Raw genomic sequence first — 24,076 nt, forward strand, 5'->3', positions numbered from 1 at the left:
AAGAATCCAAGTGAATTAAGTCTGCGATCTTTATCATTTACTATTAGTACCCCTCCTCCTTATCTATAAGCATTCCTTTAAGCAGTGTTGGCACTGCCTCTCATCAACAATGTATCATTCCCAGACCTGCTGAAAATCTATTTATATTGTTTTTGGACCATCTTGCCAGACACCTATGGAGATAACACTCCCTCCCAACTTGTCCAGGGAAGGATCAGCCAAAAACAAATCTTCCCTCTATAAAGGATTTATTCAAATAACATGTTTCCACTCTTCATTCACCTAGCATCAATTTCCCTGTAGGAATCACAGCCTATTTAATGGACATGTGCTTCCTAGAAGAAACGTGGATACAAAGAGCAGACTTCCAGGTGAGTATTGAACAGCTTTTCCTCTTTTTCTTGCAAACTTAACATTGCTCTTACAATCAAGAAGGGTTTACCTTCTTGGATACACACCCGAATGTAATTGAGATCAGCTATGAAAACCACTGAACAAGTAAACACTGATTGTAGGAGCAGGAGTACTAGATGTCACCACCTCCCAGCTCTAGCTAAACCTTGGGAGTTGTAACTAATCAGTTAGTAACATTGAAAGGCTCCTTTTATGGAGGCTTCCCTACAATCAATGAACTCATTTTATGTAAATATTTAGTCAGGCAATAAACTGGACGGCCTATATTACTCAACAGCAGCCTTAAAAGGCCCTCCCGATTTATATACACAGCATTTTGGTAGAGCAATACATTTTACATGCATGACATGGTTAGCGATAAATATACCAGAGTAGGTCAAACCCTATTTGGTTCTCTGCTTTTAACTGTCTTGGGTCTTGTGTGTTTCTTTAATCAGTTGGATGATTTAGATAAACAACATGTATTAGTCTTTGGAAGTATAACATGCCTTGAACTTTTTCCAGATATTCATTCCCATTCATCATCATAATAGTTGTTCCCCCTTGGCTATCATTAAGATTAGAAATGTCCCTGGACCATTTAATGATATTCCAGAAGACTGGACAGACTTTTCATGCCTTGATGAATTGCGATCATTCAGCTTAGACCAATGAAACTGGATATCCTTTAATGTGCCTGATGGCTTAAGGAGTTTGGGGAAAACACTGCAGCTTCAAAATGGCTTCACAAACCAACTATCCATTGGGGAACATTCGTGACTTATTCAAATGGTGATTAATGAGTTAGTATCTAATCTAATCTAATAGCTAACTACAATGGATATTCTGTGTTTATAACGCTAAATATGGTTTCCTCTAGTCAGTAAGTAACTCACTAGAATCCTTATGAAATGATTTTTTAAACTCTACTTAGATGTCGAAGATTGAAATGACCCCGGATTGACTTTTAAATGTTCACACTAGCATGGAGTACGCTCCTCACTAAATGGAGAAGAAAATATTCAAAAACTCACTATTATCTTGCATTCCACCTACTTCAGAGTAAAGAAACACTTGAGGCATCTCCATATATCTCCAAGTGGCTACTGTGGGAGCTATGACTCTCGCATGTCTGTAACACAAGCAAGCACACGTGACATTTGGCCTCACAAATACCTTGTGTCCACAGACTCTGAAACCATTACCATACCCTCTGCCTTAGAACTAACTGATGACGCCAGTAACACACTTGGATAACCTTAAATGACATATAGCTCAGTAGAACACTTACATAGTAGGAATGTAGACCTGGGGTCAAGTATCAGTACCATCAAGATAATTTTTAAAAGTAATACAGAATCTTTTAAAATATCTTGTTTTTCAAATCAGTGTCCCTGTGTGCCTGTGTGCATATAAATGCAGGTGCCTGCAAAGACCAGAAAAGGTTGTCAGCTCTTCTGGAGACCCAGTTAGAGGCGGTTGTGAGCTGCCTGACCTCGGTGGTGGGAACCGAACACAGATCTTCTGGAAGAGCAGTAAGTGCCCTTAAGTCCAGCCCCTATAAATGTAATTCATCTACAAGTATTACTGAGACTACAGTGTCAGGAACAGAAATTTGGGCATATGTATGTATGTATACATGCAATGCATATGTGTGTATACAGATATAAATACATATAAATATATCCAAACATATTCTACACACACACACACATGGAGAGAGAGACACACAGAGAAACAGAGACATAAAGAACAAGCACACGGTGACCTGAGCGCAGACTCCTTTCGATTCTGGCTATCCCTGCAGCAGTTTTATAGTTACTTACAGGAATATCCTCCATTTCCCCTTTTATTTGTCAATTATTCACTCAGCATTTATAATAAGCCAAATGGTATCCTTGGGATACGCGAGAGAGGGAGAAACAGATAAAGGGATTTTACTCGATTGCAGGTCTTGTTTAATATAACTTCCCTCCTTTTAAAACAGCCAAATGAGTCAAACGAGATGTAACTCCTGGGAGCCATGAATTGATGCGCTCATGGATCACTACTGGCCTGCCAGCGGCAGAACGGTCTCCTGAGGAGGACTTGGAGGCTGCTCAGGCAGAAATACAGATAGGGTATCCTGGGAAATGGATTCCAGCACTCTGACACGAGTGGAGATCAAGGGCTCTGGAGGACTGCCAGTGAGTGATCCAGGGCAAAGGAAAAGCCCCCAGCTACCACCACTACCCTACCAGCCCTCCCCAAAACCATGGACCCAGTTCTACCAGCAGCAATATTAGGAATGCTTCTCATTAAGCAGCTTGAATTGAACCCTAGGCTTCCCAAACTACACTTTATATACCCCTGTATGTCTGAAGGCAGTCTCCTTGTCTCATAAATTACATGAAAATTATACATTTGGAAAGCGATGAGTTCACAGTTCAGGCAGAACAAGGAGACCAGCCACCTTGAGCATGGGGAATTCTTCAGTTGGCTGTCCTCACTCCCATGAGTCTCAAGGCCTCAACTAATAGGCCTGTAAGCGCTGCTACAACTGTGTTGGTTATTTTTGATTTTATGTGTACATTTGGATCCTCTATCCTTCCTTTCCTGCCTGATTTCCTCACTTCTACCTTACAGTTTCCCGAGCTTGAATGCAGTGCTTTTTGCACAAGTTTTAGTTGCCATTTCTTTCCCCTTTCTTCTTGCTGTAGCCTCTATTCTACACATGACAGTGAACTAGATGTCCCGTGCTCCCTGTTCCTCATTCTGCAGCCCCATCTTCCTTAGGGTGCAGTTAGATTAGCATATAAGTCTGTTCAGTTTGCATCTTTCCCCAGATGCTCGAACCAGGAATTTCACCTTTTCATTTTGGAATCTGAAGGGTAAGAAATGTCAGCAGCCTGTCCCTACTGATGAGACACAATAGGAAGGAGGATTTTCTTTCCCATTTAAAAAAAATGAGTCATCTGTTTTGTTGACCATTTTTGAGTTCTTTATATATTCTGGATATCAATCCCCTGGCAGGATACATAGCCGGCAAAGATTCCCATTCTGCGGCTACCGCTGTACCTGACTGATTGTTCTCTAACTGTTTAGAAACCTTTAAGTTTTATGAAGTCCCACTTGCTGGTTGTTGGCCTTTAATTCCTGGGAAAATGGAGCCCAATTTAGAAAGTCCTTTCCTATCCCCCTGTCATGAAGGCTACTGTCTGTTTTCTGGCAGTTTGAATGCTTCAGGTTTCATTTAGTTCTTTGGTCCACTTACAGAGTTAGTTTTCACGCAAGGTGATAGATTCGTGTCTAACTTCTGCATGTGGACATCCGGTTTTCCAAGTACAAATTGTCGAAGATGCTTTTCTTTTCTCCAGAGTATGTTTTAGGGATCTTTGTCAGGCATTAAATGGCTGAAGCTATATGTACATGTGTGGGGCTTCAATTATGTCCTTTTGGTCACGGGTCTGTTTCTGTGCCAGTGCCACATTGTTTTTTATTTCTACGGCTCTGCAGTCTGGAGGAATGGTAATTCCTCCAGCCTTGATCTTTTTGCTCAAGGTTCGTTGGTTATCTGGTTTCTTTTGTGGTTCCATATGAATTTTAGGATAGTCTTTTTTTTCTATTTCTGTGAAAAATGAGATGGGAATTCTGATTAAGATTGCACTGAATCTGTAAATAGCTTTTAGCAGACCAATTGTTTTCACAGTGGTAGACTTGAGTAGTTTTGACAGAAAATGGCTATCTCACAGTATTGGCCATCTGAACTTTACAGATACTTGCTTATCTATGAATTTGTTTACCACCAAATTCAAAAGCAGAATGTTGCCCTTTAGATATTCCATTCTCTCTTGAATTTCCAGATCTATTAAAATCAGCACAAATGAGAAATTGGTCATGTTTACACTATGAATTCTAACAATACCTGAGTGTGAGGGATACTTCAGTCTCCTAGTGTTTTTCCTCTATCCCTTTCTTCAGTGGCTTAATATTTCCTTCACCTCCTTGGTTAGGAAGGTGTCCATTTCTCTCTGTGTGTTTGTGGTTATATAGGACAGCTATTCACTTGCACAAGTTGATTCTCTATCCTTCCACATTGCTGCAGTTTAAAACATCATTTCCAGAATGTTACTAGTTGAACTTTGGGGATCTCTAATGTATAATATCATGTCCTCTGTGAGTAGGGATAGCTTGGACTTCTTTTTCCTGCTTGTATTCCTTTAATTTCCTTCTCTTACCAAGAAGAAGGCAAGCTGCTCCAGCCAGTGCTTCGAGCACAATGAGTGGGGACAGTGGACCCCATTCCTTGTCTCCTTCCTGACATCAGTGGGATTGCTTCTGTGTCCTTAATAATTTGCGCTTGCCAACCAAAATAACTCTTTTGAGATTTCATCTTACCCAAATTAGAATGGCAAAAATAAGAGGACAGTGACAACAGAAGCTGGGGTGAGGATCTGCGGGGGCTGAGAAGGAAAGTCCTGACTCTCTGCTGGGATGCAGATTGCTATAGTCAGTGCGGAAATCAGTGTGCAGACTTCTCAAAAACCTAAAATTAAATCTACCATATGACCCAGCTGTACCGCTCCTTGACATAAGCCCAAGGACTTTACGTCCTGCTCGACAGAGACTTACTCAGCTGCTCTACTCACAATACTTAGGGAATGGAAACAACCAAAATGTTTGTCAGCCAATGAATGGATACTGAAAACATGATGCATATATACTATGGAATGCCAGTCAGCTGTGAAGAAAAATGAAATCATGAACTTGGCAGGTAAATGGATGGAACCAGAAAGGATCTCATTGAGTAAGGTTACCTAAACCTAGAAAGACAAATGTCACATGCTTTCTCATCAGAGGTTCTTGGTTCCAAATCTTCGGATGTCAGTATATATCCTGGGGTAACTGCAGGAACCAGCAAAGTGTAAAGGAATCACTGCCAGGGTGGGGAACCACTAGAGGGGATTAGCAAATAAGTGATCTGACGGGGTAAGTATGGGGCTCTAACTGGGAAGGGAGAGTGAGATACGGAAGGAGCAAGGAGGGCAAGATAACACTAAGGATTCAGAAAAAGTCATAAAAACCACACTATTAAAAAAAAAAAACTACCTGAAATTACATATAATGGGTGTAAGTCATTTCCCATCTGGGCTGACACGGTTCCCTCCAAGACTCAGACCATCTACCACCCCCTCCACCAAACACTTAGGAGAATGTCAAGGAGAGAGGAGGACCTGTGTCCTTGGTGTCATATACCATGACACCACGATACATGAAGAAACCATGTATCAAGTGAAGGTGAAAACTGGTAAATCAGGATCGTGGTGCAAATCCCACAGACTCTAGCTGTTGTTAGCCAGTTCCGGTAGATTTTCTTGAATACTGTTTCTTCACTTGCTGTTACTGGTGTGTATAGTGTGAGGTATAGCTCACATGTTCCCCATTTGTACAGCTAATTGCCTCAGAGACACTTGCTACAACGATGCTTGCCGACTGCTTTGCTGTGCTGTATTGGCTGAAAGTCAATTGATCATGCACTTGCATGATACTTCTCTTTCTGGCCCCTCTGTTCTTTCTTGATGTTTGTGTCAATACCGAGACACAATCTTGGGTATTCTTTGCAGTAAGTGTTGACACCTTGTGGTGCCTGTCACTATTATTCTGGTCACAGAGGTCTTGGCTACTGCCAGCCTGTATATCTCCATAGACATTTTAGAATGACATGCCAGTTGTCACAGGCACTAACATCTGGTAAGGATTCTGGCTTGGCAGCCATTCAGAGGATGAGAAAACAGATACAAGAGCAAGCAACCTTCCTAAGAGAACAGATAATCACCCCCACTGGTGGGGTTCTCCTCACCCTGTCCTACCCGCTCCACTTACAGCCTTTAGAATTTGTAACATCTTTTAAAAATGCTAACATTTTCTTTCTCCAGTTTTAAAGATGAACCCAGAGGCCCTGCTCAGCCAGCGAGCTACATCCTCCAGGCCTACCTTCCTTCCTATTTCTTTCAAGATTATATAAGAACTTAAAATGCAGTCTTTGTCCTGATTCTTATCTTGAAGACCACAAGATGTGCACATTAATCTTTATTTTATGTTTTTGCAATTAATATCCCAAAGTTAGTCTCCTTAAAACATAAAGAGAAACACACCTTCCCTTTCAACACTGCATACAATTCTGATATGAGTAAGGCAGGTAATTCTATGACCCTACAGTAGTTACTGGTTTCCTTCAGTGATCTATCATGAACACACGTGCCACATCAGCTTTCGTTGTGGTGGGTGCAGCTGTAAAGTCTGTATACTTGTATTGCTGAGTTAAAGAGTACATTGATATCATCTTGCTAAATGCTGACAGACTGCCTGTCCCCACAGACAAGAGACAGTGAGTATGGGAGAAAGGGGAGGATGGGATGAGGCACTCTGAGACTTTTACCTTTTACCAGAAACATTTGAGAGTTAATGTCAACACTGTATTACCAAGGTTTTAGAAAAGACAGGGCACCCCAGAGTAGGTCATATCACAAATGAAGAAAGCTGGAGTGATAGCATCTTCTCCAGAAGCTTCTCTTGCACTGTGGCCCAGCACTTTCTGACATAATAAAGTAAGTCTAATTCCTAAGGATCTCTGATCTAACCCTGCATCTTCACTTTGACAAATGTGGAGTCTCTAAGAGGCATGTGTAAGTGCATATAAGAGCATAGCGACAATCCCAGGGCCAGCCCTTGATACCTTCCCATCAGTTTATCAATGGACAGTTTCTACCTGATCTGGAAGGCTGAACACCAACTCTCACAAAGATAAGCTCACTCTGAATATGTTTTGTATAAGTGAACAGGCTTTGCAAGTGTAGACGGCATTCTGTATGGACCCCGTGAGAGAAAAATTGTCTTGGCTTATCTCCGTGGGCCCAAAAAAGCACAGAAATCCCAGTTGTAGTCAGAACAGATACATGGCAAAGATGAGGCCAAGGGCAGGTGAGCGATCTGAAGCGCTAGAGAGCTTCTATCCGTATGGGAACATTTGTGAAGATGACAGTTACCCAGGAATGTGGGTGAAAGCCGGAAGCAACCCTCAGCCAACAGACAAAAAGGAAACATAAGTCTCTCTTACAATCTCCTGCATCCGAACTTTTCCACCCGTATGAATGCATTGGGAACAAATCATTGCTACCACTTCCTAAAAGGAACACAGGTTTGTCACTTTTCACCATGGGAGTTGCACAAGGAAACCATATGGGGTGAGTGAAGTTCTTACTCGCTGACATGTAAGAAAAATGATGTTCTTTGCTGCTGGATGTGTACCAACTGATTGCTGCAAAGGACAACTAATACACACCTCCACATTGTTTCTTCCACGTCACCCTGAGGAACTTTTCATATATAAGCACTTACTGAGGACCTCAGTGTTGGGCACTTGGGACTTACAGGTATTACAGAATTACAGAATTAGCATGTATGATAAAGCTCCACTTTCTCAAAGGGAGACACACAAACCAGACATGTTACTGTTTGCTACTGTTCTACAATAAGTTAGAATGTAAGAAAGAAGATAAGGAATGAGGTCAGGGATGAGCACTGAGAAAGGCCACTAGGACAATGAATCTTAATGGTCAAGGTCATCAGATTTAGAATCACCATGGAAATAGATCTCTGGGTTTAACTGGGAAGATACATTCTAAATGTTTGGGGACATAGACTGAAAGGAGAGCAGGCCTCGCACAAGCATTCCTATGGCTCTGCTTCTTGACTGGATACAATGAGACCAGACAACTCAAGTTCCTGTCACGCCTTCCCCGTCCTCGCCACAATGCACTTTTGCCTCTCAACGTGTGAGTAAAAATCAACTCTATATTAGTTACTGCTGTGGCTATATGCTGTGCCATACCTTGCCTGAGGAGCCATGACACACCATATATAAGGGAAAAGCAACGGACCAAAGAAATAATGACACCAATGATGAACTAGTAGGTTTCTTGGAGCTATTTCTAGGAGTAGGTTTGACGAGTGACCCAAGGACGGCTGCGGCACTGAAGGCCTTTGTCAGCATGGGTGACTGCTCAAGAGATCTTGCTGACAGAAGAACACTTTATTGCACCCTTAGCATACTGGGAGCTAAGGCAGGCAGATCCTAAGTTTGGGGTGAGCCTGGGCTACTATAGGAAGATCCTGACTCAGAAGTATTTTCTAAGTAAAGCACAATCACACGTAATGACTGACATGTTGTAAGGAAGGCCAGGGTGGCTAGGGCAAAGTGAGCAAAGTGGGGAGGGGCAGTCATAAAACATGCGGAAGCGAATCCCAGGATTTTGAAGGAATATAGAACAAAGTACAACAAAAATTCTGAACAAAGGGTTACCATGATCTTACTACTTTGGGCTCCAGTAGACAAGTGACTGTTAGGGAGAGGATGGAAGTGGTGAAGCCAGTAATTCTCCTGGCAAACAGATGGCCTTGATGGAATCAGTAGAGATGGTTTGCAGTTGGACTCAGGATGTACCATAAAGCAGAGTCCATGGGACTAACTGGTGGGTTGACTGTAGAATAGGAAAGAAGATAAAAATTCATGGATGTCCAGTTAGTGGCCCCCAGTGAACTTCTGGTGGCTTCTGGTACTAATGCCCTTCTCCAATTCCTTCCTTTTGAACCTGTGTTGTCCCAGAAGACTTGTTGTAAATGATGTAACAAAAGTGATGCCAGGCCAGTGTGGACCCAAACCTTAGTCCTAAGCAGCTTCTGGTTTTTTGCTCTTGAAAGTCTTGGGATACTATCTTTCAAGTTAGTGGCATGGACAGGTTACAAAGGGGAGCCCTAAGCATGCAGGAAGAATGAAACTCTGGTATGCCAGATGGGTTCAGGCTCTACGTAATCCTCCAACTTATTGTAGCACACCAGGCACTATCAGCAAGAATAGCAGAATATGCCCAGAGGGAAGCCAAGCCCAGTTACAGAACCAGGAGCAAATAGGTTAAAGCTACCACAATCTGGGGTGTTTATTTAGCATGGGACTGTCAAATAGATGACCCAAGAGTTTCAGCCAGAGCACCTTGAAGATTGAGTTAGCATTAACTAGCATAGTGGGCATGGTTAACAGGTGTGGGGAAGAAATTTAAATCTTACCACTTCTACATGAAGCATGTCAAGTTTTTCTTACTCCTCTATCTCTTAAGTACTGATGACTTTTCCAGGGTTTGAAGAGACCACAGGAATGGACACTGATATAATAGCGGAAGTTAGAGGGATTATTCCAGATTTTCTCTTTCCAGCTTCTGAGGCTATTAATCAGAGGAGCGTCTATGGCTATGCATGGCAGGGAATCTCTCGCCTGTCCCTGCTTTTGCTTGCTGTGGTTTTAGGGCTTTGGTAACGGCATCATGTAAAGGAGAAACCACTGAGCGCACGTTCCCTCCACATTTTCCAAAACTAGTCATGGTAAACCACCTAGGGCTTGGATGATGGCTTCTGGAAGCTGAGTGGGCTCCTTGGAGAGCAGCCCTGGCCAATGTTAGATTTAATCCTTCCTTTGGACAGCAGCTTGTGGGAAAAGAAAAACTGCCTGGTCAGTCTGGTCAGCCTATGGATCTCTCTGAACATAGACATCTGGGTTAATATCTTGTAGACCTGAACCTGAACTATGCTGAAGAAAGACTGTGCATTATTTAGAAATTTTTATGCCCCAGAACAAATGTGAATTTAAAAGGAATAATTTTACATTGCCAAATCTTCCATTCATTCTCACTAATAGCCCATGCCATCTACCCAATCATACTTTCTCTCTGGTTAACAGGATTCTATAAAAGGTTTATAAAACACACAACAGTTTACTTCTTCAGGGCTCAGTCTTCTCTTGTGTCAGTGTTCCTCAGAAAGAGGAATAGCTTTCACCTAGATTGCCTTAGGATGTCTTCCACCCAAGAACAACTTCCCTCAAAAGGCCCTGATGGTCCTCCTATAGAGCTTTGACTGAACTTAAACTTGTGATCCTCCTGCTTTGGTCTCTTGCATGCTCACTGCTGAGATCAAGAGCATGTGCTACCATGCCCAGCTTGAAAGACACCATCTCAAAATGAGTTTCATATGAGGTTGTTATTACGTGGTCATTCATGGCATCGTACTCTGAACCAGTTTGGGCTCTAAGGCACCTTAAAGTGACAATGTGCCTCTGGGTAAGCTTTCCTCCAACTTCTGTTAATACAAATACTAGGTGTGTTCTGGGATGCACAGTAGGCTTTGAGGAAGTCCTAGACACGCTGCTCTTCAGAGTCCTCGAATCTGCCATCTCCTTAGAAATGTTCACGTCAGCAGCACAGGACCTGCCACTTACTCAGATTTCTCAACTTTGACGGCACATTTGGAATTGTTTTGGAGAGGTACTAATTTTCTGATGCTCACGGCCGGCTGTGTATAGACAGGGCACGCTCCTATACTTCCCAGAGATATCCTCTGGCACCGAGGTGCAGATATGGACCTCTAGTTGTTAGGGAGTACCCCGCAAAAGCAATCTAAAGACACAATGACCTTTCTGAAATTTCCCATTCAGAGCTAAGCATGCCTAAGTCTCTTATTCTCTGTACCGAGGCCAGTTGTGGGTTTCTGTGGAATACCATCTACTGCAAACAGAAATTTCTCTGATGAAGGCTAAGTTGTACTAGCCTATGAGGATAAAACAGTAGGTCATCAGGAGTCAATCTAACACTATGTCCATTTAGCTATATTTTTAAAATACACATTTCTAGGATTAAAATAAAAGAAAAATTCAAGAATGCATCGAAAAAATTATCCAATGTGATCAAGTCAATTTCACTCCAGAAACACAGGGATGGTTCAACATATCTAATCCGCTATAGCTAACCCACTGTATGAATAGATGAAGGAACTGTGATGGTTTGTATAGGCTTGGCCCAGGGAGTGGCACTATTAGCAGGTGTGGTCTTGTTGCAGTAGGTGTGTCTCTGTGGGCCTGGGCTCAAGACCCTCAACCTAGCCTCCTGGAAGCCAGTATTCTGCTAGCAGCCTTCAGATGAAGACATAGAACTCTCAGCTCCTTTTGTACCATGCCTGCCTGGATGCTGCCATGTTCTGAATTTGTGATAATGGACTGAACCTCTGAACCTGTAAGCCAACCCCAATTAAACGTTGTCCTTTATAAGAGTTGCCTTGGTCATGGTGTCTGTTCACAGCAGTAACCCCCTAAAACAGGGATAGAACACACATAACCATCTCGTGAGCTGCAGAATAGGTCTTCGACAAAATCTAACATGTATTCCTAACAAAAGTTCTGAAGAAAACAATGGATACATCCCCAACAAAATAAAAGCAATTTATAGGACACTCACAGCTTCCTAAATAGAGAAAAACTCAAAGTATTTCTTTAAAATCAGGAGCAAGTCAAGAATGACCTTTCTGTTCATTCGCTGTGTCAAAAGAACAGCCATGTTCTAGGGATTGTGAGCAGCCCAAGGAGATGCCCTCGTATTTATCAAGCAAAACTAATTGTTTTTGCTCCTAAAGAAACACCATAAAATAGCATCTGGAACTTATTTATGCATATTGCAGATACAATTCCAACAGGCATATACGCAAATACCACAGGAGGAGTTGGAGAAAGGACTGAGGTAGCTGAAGGGTTTGCAACTCCATAGGAAGAACAACAATATCAACCAACCTGATACCCCGGAGCTCCCAGTGACAAAACCACCAATCAAAGAGTACACATGGAGTGACCCATGGCTCCAGCCACATATGTAGCAGAGGATGGCCTTGTCAGGCATCAATGGGAGGAGAGGCCCTTGGTCCTGTCAAGGCTCGATGCCCTAGTGTAGGGGAATACCAGGGCGGGGAGGCAGGAGGGAGCGGGTAGGTGGGAGAACACCCTCACAGAAGGCTGGGAAATGGGGAAAAGAGATAACATTTGAAATGTAATTTAAAAATCCAATAAAAGAAAAGAAAGAAAAAGAAAGTAGAGATCAATCCATAAGAAGGAACAGATCTGTCACAGGCAGACCTACAGAGAAGACAAGTAAGGCTGACTAAGCCATATGATCTCCACTGCCCTGGACTGCACAGTGCACCATGTGCCAGAGGAAAGGTCACAAGTTGCCTAGCTCTCACCAAGCCCTTGAGATGTCCCACTGTCAAACTCAGAGTGGAGTTACAGTGATGGCCTTAAGGAATCCAGGCCAGGTTTTATTGTACGAGGAGGTTAAAGCATCTAATTCTTGGCTCCTAAAAGGATTGAAAACAGGCTTATAGTCAAGGTCATTCACATTAAAATCTTAAAACACAGTTTGAGAGCCTGGAATTGGAGAATACAATTATTTTCTTATCTGCTTCCATCTGTCCTACTCTTGTGCGACAACTATTTTACATCTGGTGATATATTTGCATTCAGTACCTGAAACTGAACTTGATTGAACAATGAATGGATTTAGAAACCCATTTCTTTTTTGCCTCCATGATTCTGCATAGCGCTTTCTCTGCTTCAGACTCTACGATATCTCTTAAGAAGCATTTGGAAGACTGGAGAATAGTCTGACTACTCTTAGAAGGGTATCCTATTTTGCTCACCAGTTTTGAACTTCTCCATAGAAGGGGTCTTAAACAAACTCAGAGTTTTATATATGACTAGAGTAAGTCAGGAGCGGGGGATGAAAGAACTGGGATTCCTGGTGAAACAGATCAAATGGTTTTCAGACTCCAAATGTCCTGATAGTTTTATGTGATCCAATCCAGCAACAGGGGAAACAAATCCCTGCCAACAGGTAACAGGTCTTTGAAAACATTTGAAACCAAAGGCACCCTAGCAGCCAGTCCATCTCTTCCTAAGTTCTCAGTCTCATTAAGAATGAGAAACAGATACTATGGCACCAACCTGTCTAGGAGAACATAGCGAGACAAATGTAATTGCCTGTACAAGGAATATAAATCAGCAACTCTCAAATCATTCATATTTACACCCTCTTCATTTTGGTTGTCTTTCCTTTATAATTTGGCCATATATCCATGTCAAGTATATAATTTCATCTGAGGCTTTATCAGTTCCCGCCCAGAGCCATGATTATATGTTGCAGGGAAACTTCCTCCCCCTGAGCAAGTCTATCTTTAGTATCTTCTTGATAACCACTTCTTACATTAAAAAAAAAAAAAATAAAAGGAAAGTCTGGGTTTTCTTATGTGGCTCCAGAATCCCTAAATATAACATTTAGGAACAATTTATCAAACGCCACATTAAGCTTTCAGCTGCCACCCCAACTTTTCAAAGCAGAGTATTCCTGCCTGTTCCCTTTGTTATTTATATCGAGTTACAATGGAAAATGTAGGTGTTTCTATACTGAGACTCCAGTCACCTTAAGTGCCTTCCCTCTTGCTAGTGTTGGCTGTAGCTTCATGGAGCTAGGCTAGCAAGACGTGCAATGATAGAATTCTGGAAGGTTTCTGTGAAGAAAATAAACACAGGTCACCAGTCTAGGATTCAAAAGAGTAGTCTGAGACAAGAAGTCACACACCATACCCAGTAATATGCTTCTTTTATTTTTGTACCTTTATCTTAAAAATATATTTAAACAAGAAACAAAGATAATATTGAATTTTCCCATAAACTTTGCTTTCTTATTTACAGTGTTACATTGTAAATAACATTCCATTATACACAAATTAAAACTGTGTGTTACTGAACACTCTCTTTACATATTCTCTCATAATATACTACACACGGCGTGAAGCTATGCGATACTTAAGCTTCAAATAGCTCAGGAAAGAAGCACAAACTTTATCAATAAGACCATTACTTTAAAAGGTTCTGACTTTAATTCTCTGCTAGAATGGTTTCACTGAAACCACTCTGTGTTCAAGGAAATTGCCCTGTGTGAGGGATGAGAACAACCGTTTAAGTTACCACACCATCCACTTAAACTGACACCAGATTATTGATTCCTGTGATTAAATGGGCTACAATCAAAGTCAAGTCATTTTAACAAGCAGATTCACTCTTCAGTTCAGACACATTGTATCAACCATAGTTGGTACCTCTTTATGAAATAAAAGTTTTCTACAACTTTAGGTTTACTTGTAAACAGTTAAAGCACACATTTTGTAAAGAGTTAATCATTCTCGTTCATAGGTTACACTTGAGGAGATCTTATCCCATCAGGGAGAAGCAAGCACACACACTGCACACGGACACATACCCACACATGCTCCGCTCACCCGCCTAAGACTCGAGTGTCAACCAGCACTAAGTATAGCAGCACTTAAGTGTCCCAAGCAGTGCCCGAGGTTGCAATAAGAATTACAAAACAAGGAAGATAAAACATCCAACTTCAACTGAACAGCCAAAGCTCGGGTTCTGAAATGCCTGCAGACACTTCGTAGTCAGCCTGGAGTCAGTTCACAGGGCTCTCCAGGCGGCAAACCCCACCTTCGATTGCAACAGACTGTCCTGCCACAGCACCAGGAGGGAGTCTGGAAATGTGAGTCTGCAAAGAGAGAGAAAGAGAGCATTAGAGGTGACAGCAGTGTCCCTAACATGAAGCCAACTCAGAACACTATTTCTTTGCCATTCTTCTGAGTGTCCCCCTCAGCTGTAATGGTGGCAACTTTTAGGAGTGTCATGCCCTGTTTCTTTAAATTGCTCAGGGATGTTTCCTAGGCATCTGCTACATACAAACACAGAGCCAGTTCATAGGGATGCAGAGGTGACAGAGACACCAACAGCACAGAGCAGTGCTACTGCTCTCTAACTCCTATCACCAGCTACCTGTCATCAGCACACACGGGCGGCCACAGAGCTAGGCATAGAGCAGAAACACAACTGTGGTAGGCGTCTAAACATTTAAAGACAGAAATGATCTAATAACCCCAATTTCTGATCCATAAACCCCACTTCACAAACTGAAAGTAGATATCTCTACACCAACGAGTGCAAATTAATGTTCTATCTTCATAGTAGCATTGCCCACAGCAGCCACAAGATGTAAACAGGCCAAATGCCTATCGCTGTATGAACAGAGCGTGGAATATGCACATGATAGGATATTACCCATCCTTTAAAAGGCAGGGACATGAAGAACATGAATAAATCGTGACAACATTAACTTAAGGAAAATGAGCCAGGTGTCAAAGAGCTAAGATAGTAGGTTCTGCTTACATTGTGGTACCCATAATCATATCCATAAATATTATAAGTTAGAATAGAGGTGTCAGAGGCTGAGAGAAGGGAATGGGGTGGGGGTGGAATAATGTGTAACAGGTATAGCCTTCAAGTTTGGGAAGATGAAAAAGTTGAGACGGGTCTAGCAACAAGTTCCTAACAATGTGGATTATTCAGTGCCTCAGAACCAGTTAAAACTGATTCACATGATAAATTCTATGTTATGTATTAACAATATTTACACACATACAGAGACAGACAGACAGACAGGGAGAGGGAGAAGGAGAGGGATAGGGAGAACAGGAGAGTGCAGACATGAGTTTTCTACTTGGCCAGAGTAACTGTAAAACTGGATAGTTTTATGTCAGTCTAACATAGGCTAGAGTCATCTGAAAGGATCGAACCTCAGTTGAGACAATGCTTCTATAAGATCGGCTGAAAGGCATTTTTTAAATTAGTTATTCCTGTAGCCACCAACAGACTGGGAAAAGATCTTTACCAATCCTACAACTGATAGAGGGCTCATATCCAAAATATACAAAGAACTCACAAAGTTATACAGCAGGGAGACAAATAACCCTATTAAAAAATGGGGTTCACCAGATGCCCTTCAACAGAGGAATGTGGTACATCTACACAATGGAATACTACTCAGCTATCAAAAACAATGACTTTATGAAATTCACAGGCAAATGGATGGAACTGGAGAATATCATCCTGAGTGAGGTAACCCAATCACAGAAAAACACACATGGTATGCACTCATTGATAAGTGGATATTAGTCCAAATGCTCGAATTACTCTAGATGCACAGAACACGTGAAACTCAAGAAGGATGACCAAAATCCTTCTTTAAAAGGGGAACAAGAATACCCTTGGGAGGGAATAAGGAGGCAAAGTTTAGAACAGAGGCTGAAGGAACGCCCATTCAGAGCCTGCCCCACATGTGGCCCATACATATACAGCCACCAAACTAGATAAGATGGATGAAGCAAAGAAGTGGAGGCCGACAGAAACTGGATGTAGATCTGTCCTGAGAGACATAGCCAGAATACAGCAAATATATAGGTGAATGCCATCATTAAACCACTGAAATGAGAACGGGATCCCCGGTGAAGGAATCAGAGAAAGGACTGGAAAAGCTTGAAGGGGCTTGAGACCCCATATGTACAACAATGCCAAGCAACCAGAGCTTTCAGGGACAAAGCCACTACCCAAAGACTATACAAGGACTGACCCTGGGCTCCAACTGCATAGGTAGCAATGAATAGCCTAGTAAGGGCACCAGTGGAAAGGGAAGCCCTTGGTCCTGCCAAGACAGAACCCCCAGTGAACGTGATTGTTGGGGGGAGGGCGGTAATGGGGGGAGGATGGGGAGGGTAGGGTAAGGGGACAGGAGGATGTTGGCCTGGAAACCGGGAAAGGTAATAAAAATTGAAATGTAAATAAGAAATACCCAATTTAATAAAGATGGAGAAAAAATGAACAATAAAAAAAAAATTAGTGATTGCTGTAGCCAGGACTAGCCCATAGTGGGTAGTGCCATTACTGGGTTAATATTCCTGGTTTCTATAAGAAAGCAGGCTGAACAAAGCATGATGAGTAAGACAGTAAGCAGAACCTCTCTGTTGGGCTCCCCATTAGCTCCTGCTTCCAGGTTCCTGCCCTGACTTCATTTGATCATAAACTGATGTGGAAGTATAAGTCAAATAAACCTTTCCCCACGAAAACTTGCTTTTGGTCATGGAGTTTTACTAGAGTAACTCTAACTAAGACAAGGACCAATAGGGTATTAATTTATGATGCAGATCTCTATAGGAGAAATATCTTTAGTATCTCCTTATAAACAGATTGGAATGTTTTGAGGTTAGTTTAGATAGAGGGGCTTATAGGAAAATCAGTCTTCAGACTTCCAAGAGAATCATACAAAAGTCACTGAGACATCGGGCTTCAGAGGCTAAAGAGAATAAATAAATTGACGGCACTAAAAACCAATACAGCCAAACGGCCTACAAATTGAACTGAGGATGTTAAGTCTTAAAGGAACAGATTTCCTATTGACCAAGACAAAGATTCTGAACTGGAAGGAGCAAAGTACTGCACCTTGGGACTTGATCTATCTCTGTGGGTTCAAAAAGTATACATGGCCAGTTCAGGACCCCTGTAATTCTACCACCCTCCCGGAAGTTTACAGCAGCAGAACACATAAACAAGCAGAGTTAAACCACGAACTATCAAGGGAGGTTAGGAAGGTTAAAGGGAGCGGGGAGAGAAAGCTCTGAAGATGGTCAATGTGTAACAAAATGCTACAAGTACACAGTTAGATTCGTATAGAGTGAGCTACTTGTACACGATAGACATACTCAACTAGATAAAGTAGTTAAACTAGAGAAACTATTTAAAAAGTGAATTTTTCACAGCTCTCTCTTGCCTAAATCACCACTTAGTCTAGGCAGACTCTGCGATTACAAGAATTATTGGAAATGATGTGGCACTGTGACTGCACAGCTGCAGCGCTCTTTGCAGATGCTCCAGACCAGATAACCCTGCTGTTTGTGAGCACCACGTGTGTATGACGTGAGGATACGCTGACTGACTGTTCAAAGCCAGTATGCTCAGGACGGAGCTGCTCACAAGTCCAAATGCATTCAGCACCAGGATGCCAAGTGATATTTTATCTTTTTTTTTTTCCCCCCCGGAGTTGAGGACCGAACCCAGGGCCTTGCGCTTGCTAGGCAAGCACTCTACCAACCCCCAAAGTGATATTTTAAACAAAAAACTTTAATTACTTGATTTCTAATCTAAAGAGAACCTGACTTTAAAATCTTTTAGGAACACCTTGGTGCCTGAACTTTTGTAGTTTCTAGGAAAGCTACAAACACATGATTTAATTTTAAAAGTCACAAAGCCTTTATTTGGTCGTTATATTTTGAATCTCTGCCTCTCCACACACAACTGCATTTCCACTTTTAGACTTGAGATCCTCTGTAACAGTCAGAGGATGACTATTAAATCATTACCCTACTTTAGTGAGTCAGAAATCTTACCTAGGCTGACACAATAAAGATGATCCCTGAGAAATACTTCGCTTACTGCTTTGCAATTCTAGGGCTAAGTCTTCCTCTTCTTTTTATTGTAGAAAACTTGAGTTAAGACACTACAGTTAAAGTGAGGCAGGCATTTACAAGCAGACAAAACGGACACAAGGAACACAGTTAGCAGTGGAGAAACCCACAAACTAGCATTTCCAACCACAATGTAGATGCACACCCCATTCACTAAATAAATGCACAAAATATAAAAATCTACACAGGCATCATAAGGCTGTGTGAAGATTCAGGATGCTTTGGGTTCCTGGCTGTAACTTTTGTTCTTCTGGGTAAACCAGACTCCTTAGCAGTGAGATATGGCTATGTGATGTTTGAAAGGCATCATCCCCAGACTTGGCGAAGATCTTCTTGTGCCCTAGTCTTTATCAGCTTTGGAATGTCTTGATATTTGTAAGACAGGGACCTGGGACTTCTGTATCAGTACTTGGAGGGGAGCATTTTGGCAATCAGGAACATCAATGTCTCATCTTCTATGAATGAGAAATACGTTTCTATCATGTTTAAGTAATTATGCCCTTGGAAGTTTGTTTTTTCTAGCAGCTTCTGTTATCTTAACTGTACAAGCCAGGACTCTGCACCTACTATAGAACTCTGTTGCTTACTTAACTTCTTTAGGCTTCCACACTGGAGAGTATGAGAGCAACATTTATCATAAGGTTGATAAGGACTATCTATATGAGACAGTAAATACAAAGAAAACATGTCTCCGTAAATGTTAAATATTACTGTTTTAACAAACACACAGCATAGCACAAAATATGTAGCATAATTTAAAGACTATCATGCTACCAAGAGTTGGAAAACCGTATTTGGAAAGTGTGTGTTCCAAACAATCAACTCCAACTCCTCAAACTTAAGGTGATTTCTGACAAACCATCTTCTCACGGCATGGGACACTGCTGGAAAGACCGAGGATAGTCATCCTAAATGAACAGAAGTGACCAACCAATACGAGAGTACAAATCTGAGAAACAGAATTCAGACCATAATCTACAGAGACTTCAAAATGACAAGGTTAAAGCCAGCAACACGCCCTGGGCTTCAGTCTCCACTAGCTCTAAGCTCAGACGTCTCCTGCTCTCTGCTTCCACTCTCCCTCTCCCTGTCCACTTGTCCTCTTGCTGCCCCTCAACCACACAGCATCTGCCTGCATCAGGACTGTATGTTTTTCTCATTGCTAAGTTTTTCCTTCTACCATTGGTGTATACCTCTTGCTTATCTTTGCCAGATCTTTGCTCAAAAGCTACCTTCTCTAGAAAGTTCATCCAGGCCACCCATACTGCGTTCTGCTTCAGTAGAGCATAAGCCTTACCAGCATCAAGCCACTCTGCAACGGCCTGCTCAGGAGCACCTGTGTCTCCGGGAAACTAAGCTAAGAGGACAGAGAGCTGTGTCAGCCTCAAGGACAGCCTGCACATAACAGGATAATTCTGTTATATAAATGAGATAATTAGGATACTGACTTTACAGACTCTCAATAAAAATGAAAGTCTATAGATTTCCCAAGATTGATAGAAAATACAGAAATGGTATCATCTGACTTCATCCATTCCTTTAATTTTTAGTTGTCTTCTCTTGGACCAAGATGTTCCAGACAGAACTAGAGGCACTGGCAACCAAAAGTCACTGTCAAGTTTTTACTGAGAGTCTGCAACTTAGGAATCATAATTATTTCATTTATACAACATCCTCAAAATAAAGCACTCTTATTACTGTAACCAAAACCACTAAAATATAAAAATTAGGAAGTTTTAAATATAAAGTCTGCAATTATCATTCAGGCAATCTTGCCTTCCATGCCGTCCCCTCATCTTTTGTTAAAGTATTCTTTATTCACTTAACATATTGTACTGAACTCCTATTAGGTGCACACTATCCTTCAGGTGCCAATGAGAAAACACTGTATCTCTTGGATTGTTACTTTTACTATATACAGAGAATTTGACAGCAGGAGAAATCTGAAAAACACTAAAACAAACTAGTTTGTATGCGTTTTTCTTCTGGAATGCAGGAGTCTAGCTCGATATGATGTGGGCAGTTGACATGCCCACTTTTTTATTACCACGTCCTTCTGGAGATAAAGATATTTCCTTTCTCTACCACTCTGTCCTGTCTCACTAAATCTGCTTTATTTTTAAATTGTCGAGTCCTAAGACTTCTATTTTTTTCATATAATGATAGTCCCACATGAACTCTCAAAATAAAACCTGGAACAATATGTATGTTTATAGAATAACAGCTCATTTAAATACAAGTTAAGCTGCTCTTCTGTGTTTTCCACTCTGCCACTTGGGCAACATAAATTTGGTTCATTGAGACTGTACTACAGGCTAAACACACTTTACATTCTTAATGTAGATGCACTTAACCCTCAAGAGACTGGAGGTCCCAGGGAGAGGGAGGGTCTCATGGGGTGTGGATTGGGAGGGGGGCAACATCCTCTTGGAGATGGGGGGGAGGAGGTATGGGATGTGGAACAGTCAGACGGTGGACCTGGAGGGGGTTTAAAATCTGGATTGTAAAGAAAGATTAAGGAAGGAATAATAAATAAATAAATAAATAAATAAATAAATAAATAAATAAATAAATAGAAAATAAAAGGATATCTCAAATTAATACAAACTACATTTGGATAATTTTGAATAAATATTTTATGTGAGTTAAAAACAAAACTCTGGTGAGGAGCCACAGCACACATTTAGAGAGAGGTCAGGGGTGACTTCCTTACTTATCCTGCTCTCCCACCGTCAGCTCCGGGGATTGAACTCAGGGTGGCAACATTGTGTGACAAGTGCCTTACCTGTTTATTCATGTCTCCAGGCCCAACACAGTCAATACATACTTGACCCAGTAACAGTCACTCTCTGTATTGTTTTGATGGCATAAAAATGACAGACATTTAAAAAGCATCTACAGAGAGAAAGCCTTGGGGAAGTTGTCTGGTTAGCTTTTGTTAGCATGCCTTTATTGTGGGCCTACCCCTACCCCCCCCACACACACATCTCTTAATGAGTTGAAGCAAGAGACACTACCACTCCCATTGACCATCTCTTTCAAGAGTCCTCTTTCAAGGAGACATGACTTGTGAATAAGTATATTCTGAGCATTCTTTGTGTGTGGCATTAAACCTCGGAATGCAGTTAACTAAAAATAGTTTAGACATCAGACCTCATCATGAAAGCAGATGTACTCTACTAGCTGACAGCTGCACACTGACCTTCTTAATGCAGTTTAAAATGGTGTGTAGATCTTATAGAATAAGAACCCATGATTGGCAGGTTGACTCAGAACCTGTGTGATGACAGACACTAAACAATGTAAACTAAGGACTGAGTGATGATCCTACAGCTCTTAGATACTTTTTATTCTTATTTTGTCTGCATGTATACTGTGTACCATGTGCATGCCTGATGCCCATGGATGCCAGAAGAGGGCATTGGATCCCCTAGCACTGGTGTCTTAGATGGCTGTGAGCTGCTATGTGTGTGCCAGGAATTGAAGTCAGGTCCAGTGTTCTTAACCACCGAGCAATTTCTCCAGCCCCAGGACCTAGGATTTTAACACCCTATGATACTAGCTTCACTTAGATTTTATTTATCCTATTAATGGATTAAAATTAGATCATTTTCTTAAAAGTAAAAAAAAAAATAAAAATAGGCCACAGTGATATGAAGATATTCCTTAGCTCAACCTAACAAGTAAGAAATGACAATGAAATGAGGACTGAATGTCATGTTTGCCATTTTGCTGCATGTTCTCCCTACCTCAGTTTCCACATGCAAACTATCCACAGCATAAAAGATGCAGAGGCAAATATCGGCAGAACATGGAGAGATAATTGTGGCAAAGGTCATTGTTAGCACTGACACAAGGCTACAGAGAGGGGAAAATGTTCTATTGTTCTTACTATAAAATCCTGTCCGCACTGGGGGCTAGAGAAATGGCTCAGTGGTTAAGAGCACTGACTGCTCTTCCAAAGGTCCTGAGTTCAAGTCCCAGCAACCACATGGTGGTCACAACCATCTGTAATGGGATCTGATGCCCTCTTCTGGTGTGTCTGAAGACAGTGACAGTGTACTCACATAAAATAAAGAAATAATTCTTAAAAAAAAAAAAAATCCTGCCCACAGAATCTTATAATAAGATGAAAATGCTTGATGACAACTGCATGTAGTCCCAGCCCCTCTGGTTTCATCTTTGACCATGCAGACACCACATTTTAAACAGAGGCTGACACCACACTTTAAACAGAGGCTGACACCACACTGCAAATAGAGGCAACATCACACAGGAATACCCCTTACCCCCCACCCTCCCACCCCCGGTATTTTCATTTGAAAGCCCAGTGAGGCAGCCCACAAAATGTGGCAGCCTCTCCAGTAAACTCTTAGCATGCCATTCACATGGAGATTGATCATGAATACTCCTTTTGTTAAAGGTGATAAAAACTGTCTACCATTCACCAAATATTTACTCTGTACTCTTACAAGGGGCAGAGGAATTAAACACACACAGGCCTTGCTCTAGGGCAATTTATCTTTATAGGATGTAGATACCAGTCCCTTGTGAAATCTTACTAGAAATAAGAGATCTCTATAATTACATAATATTGTGGTGTCCAGGGTGCTTCTCAATCAATGAAATCTTAAAATACCACTACCGGGAGAAGGATGCATGCGACACTTTTCTCTTTTTGCTTTTTCAAGAAAAAAAAATAGAGAAATGAGCAAGACAGAATGGTACTGTGGTTTGCTTATGGTCAGAGAGGAAGTGGAAAAACCGAGTCATAAGTGAATGTGTCTGAACTCCAAATTTAGGCCTTTTTACTCCAGCAATGCTTTAGCCCAAAGGTTCTAAATCTAGCTCCGTTGGAGACACCTTTCACTGCATTGGCTCACGCTCAAGTTTGACAATATGCCTTGCTTAGAAAAGCTACTGCCACAAATTAACCAAGTTAGAACTATCCTGAGACTCAGAGAACTAGGGATGAGTTACTGCTCATAGGCTGATAACCTTACTCACTAGCTCTCTGGGATTTAACATTCTTATAGGTTAAAAAAAGTTTACAACTGACTCAACAGTATTGAGGATCCTTTCTGAATCTGGCATACATTAGGATGCTCTCGTAAATGTTATTAAAAACAATTTAAAATCCCATTTATCTAAAGCTACATGTTTTGTGTCAATGGAATCTCTTTGAATCCATGTTATAGATTTTTTTTATTAGCCCCATTAAAAACTAACTAAAATCCCAATCATTTCTAGGAGTTTGTTTTCCTTTCTCCTTGGGAAGTAACATTGTAAGAGTAATCTTAAGACTGACCAGTACCTGCAGCATCAGTGTCTGGTCTACCCTGGAATGTAGACTTGCACTGCCACAGAGGAAGAAAGCTCTCTGCCTCAGGCAGGGCTGACAGGAGCCAACCAGTGGGTACACCATACA

The 24,076-nt window shown here is 41.5% G+C and overlaps 1 protein-coding gene across 1 annotated transcript in view; it reads right to left on the reverse strand.

Moving 5' to 3' along the window:
• Window positions 1–13,884: 13,884 nt before the first annotated feature.
• The window catches only part of Tasp1 (taspase 1), a 227,889-nt gene continuing 217,697 nt past the window's right edge, over window positions 13,885–24,076 (reverse strand). Inside the window, exon 14 of the mRNA XM_032904306.1 lies at window positions 13,885–14,849. Within this exon, the coding sequence (XP_032760197.1) occupies window positions 14,757–14,849 (93 nt within the window). The 3' untranslated portion in view covers window positions 13,885–14,756. The remainder of the gene's footprint in view (window positions 14,850–24,076) is intronic.

This window comes from Rattus rattus, chromosome 5, assembly GCF_011064425.1.
Source record: "Rattus rattus isolate New Zealand chromosome 5, Rrattus_CSIRO_v1, whole genome shotgun sequence".
NCBI lineage: Eukaryota > Metazoa > Chordata > Mammalia > Rodentia > Muridae > Rattus > Rattus rattus.